Source organism: Oryzias melastigma, linkage group LG24, assembly GCF_002922805.2.
Source record: "Oryzias melastigma strain HK-1 linkage group LG24, ASM292280v2, whole genome shotgun sequence".
NCBI classification, from domain to species: Eukaryota; Metazoa; Chordata; class Actinopteri; order Beloniformes; family Adrianichthyidae; genus Oryzias; species Oryzias melastigma.
Window position 1 is genome coordinate 9,517,182 of NC_050535.1, and position 8,732 is coordinate 9,525,913.

An 8,732-nucleotide genomic window follows, 5' to 3' on the forward strand; every position below is an offset into this window, starting at 1 on the left:
TTTCCACTGGTTCCACCGAAGCCGCCCGCTCGTCTCGCTGCTAGATGCCTGTGAGGCAGGCGAGGGAGGAAGCAGCCCGTGTTGCGCAGCAGATCAGAGGATGATTCATGTGTAAGAGGTGAGCTGATTCTTTTTAAGCCTCTAAAGCTTTTTATTAACCTCGTTAATTGGGCTGAGTGGTTGTGTTTTTGGTCATTTCCGCTGCTAATGAAAGCTGGTTATTCTGTTTAAAACAAACGAGGTGGAAGGAGACAGGGAAGTTTGGGAATAACTATTCCCTGACATTCCTTTCTTTTCCTCTTGCGACTCCCACACTTGAGTGTAAATATATTAGAGGAAATGCGGAGACAAAACCAGCAGATTGGGAGGAGTCCTTCTTGGTATTTTTGGTGAAGCTTTAGGATCTTCTGGTCCCTCCGAGTTGTAATAGGAAGATGAGCCCCGCACGGAGAGAAAGGGAAGACTAAAAAGAGAGAGGGAGAGGAGAACTCCACTCCCCCCTCCCAGCAAATGGGAGTCTAAATCATGCTTCTTATCGCCGCTGTTGTGCTGTGATGTTGCTCAGACAGAGCTCGGTGCAGATCAGGCAGCTGTTCGGACCCGCACTCAGATCCAGGATCAGCCCAGCCTCCTCAGAGCTGGAGACCCTCTCCCCGCCTCGCCTCTCGCCCCGTGACCCCCTCGGTGACATGTACCCTGAAGAGAGCCGGGGCTCCGGAGGGGTGGCCGCCGTGGACTTCTTGGAAGGGACGTACGACTATGCCGCCCCCAACCCCGCCGCGACGCCTCTTTACAGCCAGTCCGGCTACTACTCCGCTCCGATGGAGACGAACGGACCCCCCTCGGAAGGCAGCCTGCAGTCTCTGGGCAGCGGGCCGACGAGTCCTCTGGTGTTCGTGCCCTCCAGCCCCAGACTCAGTCCCTTCATGCATCCGCCCAACCACCACTATCTGGAAACCACTTCCACGCCCGTTTACAGGTAAGTGAGGCAGTTTAGCTCCGAGTGAGGCATAAAAGTGGACAAACGAGGGGGAGAGGTCTGTTTCAGCCTCTGCTGATGCATTTCACTGTTTGTTTAGTCAAATGGATGTAAAAAGACTTCACTCAGAGCAGCCTTGGCGCACAATTATTTTACAATTTATGGCAATGACATTTTTTTAGTTGAGTCTTCCCCGGTGTTTTTATAAACAAAACATTATTACATAATGACTCTACCTTTTAATCTTATACAAAACACACAACTTTATCTGCTCATAAAGGATCAAGCTTCGTCCTGGTTTCTAAATCCAGAGATTAAGGACTTTGTCAGAGACCTTGAGTGAGGAACAATACGTAAGAACAACAAGAGGCTCACATGCATTTTGTTTTCTTGGCTTTTTTTGCACTTTTTCGTTGGTGAAATCTGTCGTTCATTAGCACCACAGAACCTGAAATGATCAGATTAAGATTCATAACCTGTTGCAGATCCAGCCACCAGGGAGCCTCCAGGGAGGAGCAGTGCGGCTCCCGGGAGGAGACGTGCGGCGTGGGGGAGTTGGGCGCCGGAGCCGGGGCCGGGGGGTTCGAGATGGCCAAAGACACGCGCTTCTGCGCCGTGTGCAGCGACTACGCCTCCGGGTACCACTACGGGGTGTGGTCCTGTGAGGGCTGCAAGGCCTTCTTTAAGAGGAGCATCCAGGGTAGGAACAACTAAAAAGTCCATTCTGACCAATTTTAAATGTGATTATTTTTAGATAAAAACATTTGATGTGGAAAGCTACATTTGCTTGCTGATTCAGTCACAATATAAAAGTGAAGGATGGGTCAGAAGGTTACCAATTGTTTCCATGGCAATAGCAAGACTAAAATGCCTCATTTTCATCCTCTTTTCCCCGGATTCTTTAATCAAAGCTAAAAGAGTGCTCCTGGCTACTAAATAACCTAAATCTAAAGCAGGGGTCCCCAAACTTTATCTAGTGAAGGCCATATCACTGTTTTCTCCTCTGATGTGGGGCCGGGGTCGACTAACAGAAAAAGTGTCACAATCATAGCATAAACATAAACATTTACAGTTTTCCAGGAAGCCACACATAGCCAAATTTTAAGTAATCCATTTCTGTAATCTTCATAGAAAAATATAGTACTAAAACATTTTAAAAACCATATATATATATTACCTGCAATAATGCTAGTGTAAATGCTGTAAGCTGAATGTGAAGATGGCAGTGCTGATAGCTGAAGATAATTAAATTGATAGCTGAAATAGCTGAAGCTAATAGCCTGCTAAAGTATGCGCAAAATTCTAAATTAGCCAAAACAGCTAGTATGTAGCTGAAATATTAGCCAAATTATGCCAAATTAGCAAAAAAAAAAGGTCAAATGTTTAATTTTAGCCAAAACAGCTAGCATCAGGCTAAAATATTAGCTAAACTCCAAATTAGAGTAAAAAAACCTAAAAAAGGTCAAATTAGCCAAAACAGCTAGCATGTAGCTAAAATATGAGCTAAACTCCAAAATAGCCCAAAAACTGAGAAAAAGCCTAAATTAGCCAAAACAGCTAGCATGTAGCTCAAATATTAGCTAAACTCCAAAATAGCCCAAAAACTGAGAAAAAGCCTAAATTAGCCAAAACAGCTAGCATGTAGCTCAAATATTTGCTAAATGCCAAATAAGCCAAAAAAAAAACAAACAAACAAAACAGAGAAAAAGCCTAAATTAGCCAAAACAGCTAACATGTAGCTGAATCAGTATCTAAACTCCAAGTTATCCTAAAAAAACAAAACAAAAAAGATCCTAAATTAGCCAAAACAGCTAGCATGTAGCTAAAATATTAGCTAAACTCCAAAATAGACCAAAAACTGAGAAAAAACCTAGATTAGCCAAAACAGCTAGCATATAGCCGAAATATTAGCTAAATACCAAATTAGCCTAAAAAAACTGAAAAAGCCTAAAGTACCCAAAACTGCTAGCATGCAGCTGAAACATTAGCTAAACTCCAAACTAGCCACAAAAAAACGAGAAAAAGCCTAAATTGCCCAAAACAGCTATAATATTAGCTAAATGCCAAATTAGCCAAAAAGAAAACTTGTTAAATGTGTAATTTAGCCAAAACAGCTAGCATCAGGCTAAAATGTTACCTAAACCCCAAAATAGCCTAGTCAAAAAAGCTAGCATAAAAAGAGCTGAATATATTAGCAGTTGAATGAAGTAAATAGCTGAAAGACCTGAAGATATATTGACATTCAAATAACGTACAGAAGAAAAATAATAGTAATAAAGAAAAAGTGAATCACTATTAAACCAATAAATAGTTTATCTTCTCCCGTCAGAGTTCAGACTGCAGAAAGGTGAAATAAAAAGTCACTTTCCTTGTTGTTCTCGATCGTCCCGATTGAAAAAAATAATAATTATGCATCTCTGGTAGTGTGTGGGGGGCCAAATGTGGAGGGGCCGTCGTTTGGGGAACATTGGACTCGAAGACTGAACGTAATAGATTTGTCTCCATTTCAGGTCACAATGACTATATGTGCCCGGCGACCAATCAGTGCACTATTGACAGGAATCGGAGGAAGAGCTGTCAGGCTTGTCGTCTTAGGAAGTGTTACGAAGTGGGGATGATGAAAGGAGGTGAGCATCAACTGATGGGACATTTTACTCATTATTTGTTTTCTGTTGTTGCTGTAAAACCAGCAAGATAAACTTGAACTTTAGCATGGCCCTGAAGATATTTACATCTCAGAAGTACAGCTAATTATTACACATCCTGTTTGTTTTGGTGCCTCTCAGATAAGGCGCGTGGATGGATTTGTGTTTATGTGACGAGGCTCCATGTGTCCTTAAGGTGTGCGCAAGGACCGCGTCCGCATTTTACGGCGTGACAAACGGCGGACAGGCGTCGCTGATGGAGACAAGGTCGTAAAAGGCCAGGAGCATAAAACAGTGCCTCATTATGATGGAAGGAAACGCAGCAGCAGCACAGGAGGAGGAGGAGGAGGAGGAGGAGGAGGAAGACTGTCTGTGACCAGCATACCTCCTGAGCAGGTGCTGATTTGTGTGGAGTAATTGAACATGAAAAGTCAAACTTCTTCTATTAACTCTGAATTTTATTTCAATATTAGAAATCGTCCTCGTACGTCTCTCAGGACGGTCAAACCCTCATCTATTAAGCTTAATTTATTTTTCATCTCTTCTCTCCAGGTGCTGCTCCTCCTTCAGGGCGCCGAGCCCCCGATACTCTGCTCCCGTCAGAAGTTGAGCCGACCGTACACCGAGGTCACCATGATGACCCTGCTCACCAGCATGGCCGACAAGGAGCTGGTCCACATGATCGCCTGGGCCAAGAAACTCCCAGGTGTGAAAGCAGAACCCGAACCTGCCGGGGAATCCCACAGCAGCCCGGCTGAGGATCAAACAAACACTTCACATTTAATTAATGACATTTATCCAAAAGAAAATGCAAGTTAGATCAGCCTGAACTGAATCTGAGAACTATTAGTGAAAAAATTTAATGGAAAATTATATTTTCTTTCTTTTTCTTGGCTATAATTTTTTAAAGTTTTTTATTATTATTATTTGTAACTTCTGAAAAACAGTTGATTCCTCATAAAATCCTTAAAAGAGTAATATTCTCTCAATTATTTTCATTTTTTTTAACTTTTTAGAGTTTTTCTCTCTTTCTCTTTTTTCTTTGCTTTATCTCCCTGGTGACAGTTACAACAGAGAATAAGGGCCTAAAAAAGTAAAACTAATTTTTCATACATTTACGACTTTAAATCTCGTAAATTTATGACTCTAAATTTAGTAAATTTCCAGATTTAAATCAAATAAATTTGTTACTTTAAATCTTGTAAATTCACAATTTTAAATCTCATAAATTAAATTAAATTAAAGTTTACAACTTTATATCTCGTAAGTTTACAGCTTTAAATGTCATACATTTACAACTTTAAATCTCGTAAGTTTACCATTTTAAATCTCATAAATTTACTATTTTTAATCTTGTACATTTATGATTTTTAATGTCGTAAACTTACAACTTTAAATCTTGTAAGTTTACAACTTTAAATAAAGTTTAACCATTTTAAATCTCATAAATTTACAATTTACAACTTTATATCTCGTAAATTTACAACTATAATAACAACTATACAACTATAATTCTTGTAAATTTATAACTTTAAATATCGTAAATTTACGATTTTTAACGGGTTTTAAGGTTGAAAATGTATGAGATATAAAGTTGTAAACTTATGAGATTTAAATTTGTAAATTTACAACTTTAAATCTTGTAAATGTACAACTTATAATTCCGTGAATTTACTATATTTAAAGTTATACATTTTTGGAAAAAAAAACCCTTTAATTTAGCCTTTAGGCTTTTAAAGTGATAGGAATATATTTTTTTCTCATAATTTAACAGTTTTGATTTTTTTTTGTAAATTTACGAGATTTAATGTCATAATTAAAAAAATGTTTGTAAACTGGCCCTAATACTCCGTCCCAGACAGAGATTCCACATCTTTCTATGATTATTTAATTAATAAAATCCGACATCACAACTACTTTAAGGATGATTGGAATTAGCTTCATATTTTAAATGCATGATATTATAGAAATAAACTAATTAAAGCCAAATTGGGATTCACTGAACACCAATATCACAGTTTTAGAGATTTTAGGATTTAATACATTTTAATTAATTCAGAGCTGCTTCTTTTTGTCTTTTTTTGGCCCTGGAGAAAGCAGCGATCAGATCGGACACTTTTTAGAATAAAAGCACACAAGGACATAAAAGTGATGCCACATTTGAAAGGACTGTTTGGTCAATCTGCTGGCTCCAAACAGAGCTTTAACTGCATTAGGAGGAGTGCCATCCTCAACACAAACACAGGTTCTAATAGGTTTGACACGGAGGGTAAATCTTCATTTTGAGGCATTACAACTGTGTGCGTCACCGTTTTAGAGGAAGAGGAGAGCTGAACGCCGGCGATAAGACCCTCAGAGAGGTCACGTCTAAATCACCTGCATGTTTTCCTGCAGGTTTCCTGCAGCTGTCCCTGCACGATCAGGTGCTGCTGCTGGAGAGCTCGTGGCTGGAGGTGCTCATGATCGGCCTCATTTGGAGGTCCATCCACTGTCCCGGAAAGCTCATCTTCGCACAGGACCTCATCCTGGACAGGTGAGGAGAAACCTCCATATTGACAAACTATAGCCTATTTTTGTGGCCCTGCACATTTCTTTTCCCCCTACTGTTGCATCTTAAGAGTGATACATGCACATTGTAGATTTTCTATTTCACACCTTGCCAGCCATTGTGCCAGCCCAGCACATCTGCCGGAGTGAAAGACTAATTACATGCTCCCCATGGAGAGGAGTGCAGCCTCTTTCTAACCTGAAATACTCCTTCGTCATTACAGCGCCGAGCTGGCGAAACCAGGAATGAGATTTAATCATATCCTAAATGCAAAGAATGATTGAAAACGGATGACAGCGGAGGGAGACATGAAAGACGAGCTAGAAATTAAATGATGGCCAGAAAATAGAGATGGAGGAAGAGGGTTTTTTTTCGGCTTTACAGGCTCAACTTGTTCCTTCCATTTCCCGTGTTCCAAGTAAACATGCTGGTTAAACGGCAGCGTCCACCTGAGCGAGAGCGAGGATGAGGGAGACACGCCGCTTTTACCCTCTGATGGTCCCATCGGATTCAAAAGTGAATTACAGAGTATTATCTCTAAAACCCGCCGCCTGAACGAGCGTCCTCGCCAATTGGACATGATGACTAAAACGCTGCGGGTCAGGGATGACACATTCCCTTGCCTCTGTGCCGGCCGAGTTGATCTCACGCTGGATATTACCCGTCTTAGCCTCACTTTTCCGCTGAGCCGACAAATGGAGAGTGACAGTGATTTCGTCCATTACTTGTGGATCTGGCGGGGTTTAGACACTTACACAGCTGCAGATGAGGTCAGATTCGGAGGATGATCTGCAACTTTTTGTTTTTGTGTGTTTCAGGAATGAGGGCGACTGCGTGGAGGGCATGACGGAGATCTTCGACATGCTGCTGGCCACCGCATCCCGCTTCCGTGTGCTCAAACTCAAACCCGAGGAATTCGTCTGCCTCAAGGCGATTATTTTACTCAACTCCGGTAGGCCATCGGCGGGAACCACGTTTGACCCTTTTCATTTCACAGAAGTTTGTGTTTGTGTGCGCACATCGTCACATGTCTCCATCCCCGCCTCGCAAGAGTAAATATTGAACAGTGTCATCATACACCCACAGACGCGCACCTCTGAGTGCTGCTCAGACACATTAGGCGAACAGAGTGTTCTGGAGAAGGGCTGCACCGTCAATACGCCTGATGCCCGTCGCCATGACAACGTGGGACGGCATAGGGGGGGGCTGTGTTTGTCCCGGTGATTGAGATATATTTTATATGGCAAGCCGAGAGGACTCAAATACCAGCGAGATGACACACGGGCATCAGCTGCTGGAGCAGGACGAACTTTCAAACCTGGAAAAAAACATTTTTGAGTTGAGGCTAATTAAGTGAAACGAGATTCCTTTTTTTATTTTTGTTGACGTATATTGATGAGTTCGTGTATTTGCTAGGTGCATTTTCTTTCTGCACCGGCACCATGGAGCCGCTACACAACAGCGCGGCGGTTCAGAGCATGCTGGATACTATCACTGATGCGCTCATTCATCACATCAGCCAGTCGGGCTACTTGGCCCAGGAGCAGGCCAGACGGCAGGCCCAGCTGCTCCTGCTGTTGTCCCACATCAGGCACATGAGGTAAAATCAAACCGTCAGTCAGTCACCACAGGGGACCCCAAACTCTTGCCCGCGGGCCGAATCCGGCCCCCCACACACCATCAGAGACACATCTTTTTTTTTTCTCAATCTGGCCAATCGAGACCCACATAGAACGTGGCTTTTTATTCCACCGTTCTGCAGTCTGAACTCTGACAGGAGAACATACCTTAACAGTGATACACTTTATATTTATTTCTTTATTTTACTTTTGTACGTTTTTTTGGATGTCCAAAGGTCTTCAGCTCTTGCAGCTCTTTAGCTCATTCAGTCATTAAAATATTCAGCTGTTTTTATGCTAGCTTTTTTGACAAGGTTAATTTGGAGTTTAGCTAATATTTCAGCTACATGCTAGGTGTTTTGATTAATTTCGGCTTTTTTCAGTTTTTCAGGCTAATTTGAAGTTTAGCTAATATTTTAGCCTTATGCTATTTGGCTAAATGTTACAGTTACAAGTTTTTTTTGCTAATTTGGCATTTAGGTAATGTTTCAGCTTCATGCTAGCTGTTTTTTGTGCTAATTTTGGCCTTTTTTCTGTTTTTTAGGCTAATTTGGAGCTTAGCCAATATTTTAGCCTTATGCTAGCTTTTTTTGGCTAATTTAGAATTTTATGTTTTTGTTTTTTTTCTTTTTTTTGTTTTGATAATTGGGCCTTTAGCTACTGTTTCAGCTACATAGCTGTTTTGCCGAATTTAGTTTTTTCAGTTTTTAGGCTAATTTGGAGTTTAGCTAATATTTTAGCCTTATGCTAGCTGTTTTGGGTAATTTAGAATTTTTCCATTTTTTTAGGCTGATTTGGCTTTTCGCTAATATTTCAGCTACATGCTAGGTGTTTTGATTAATTTTGGCTTTTTTCAGTTTTTCAGGCTAATGTGAAGTTTAGCTAATATTTTAGCCTTATGCTAACTATTTGGCTAAATGTTACATTTTACAAGTTTTTTT

At 41.1% G+C, this 8,732-nt stretch overlaps 1 protein-coding gene across 1 annotated transcript in view; it reads left to right on the forward strand.

The window, feature by feature from the left end:
* The window catches only part of esr1 (estrogen receptor 1), a gene marked incomplete in the record, with an annotated part of 10,206 nt that continues 1,474 nt past the window's right edge, over positions 1-8,732 (forward strand). The window contains 9 exon segments of the mRNA XM_024291062.2: positions 1-118; positions 566-979; positions 1,465-1,679; positions 3,490-3,606; positions 3,821-4,020; positions 4,177-4,330; positions 6,019-6,157; positions 6,991-7,124; positions 7,589-7,772. Of these exon segments, the coding sequence (XP_024146830.1) occupies positions 108-118; positions 566-979; positions 1,465-1,679; positions 3,490-3,606; positions 3,821-4,020; positions 4,177-4,330; positions 6,019-6,157; positions 6,991-7,124; positions 7,589-7,772 (1,568 nt within the window).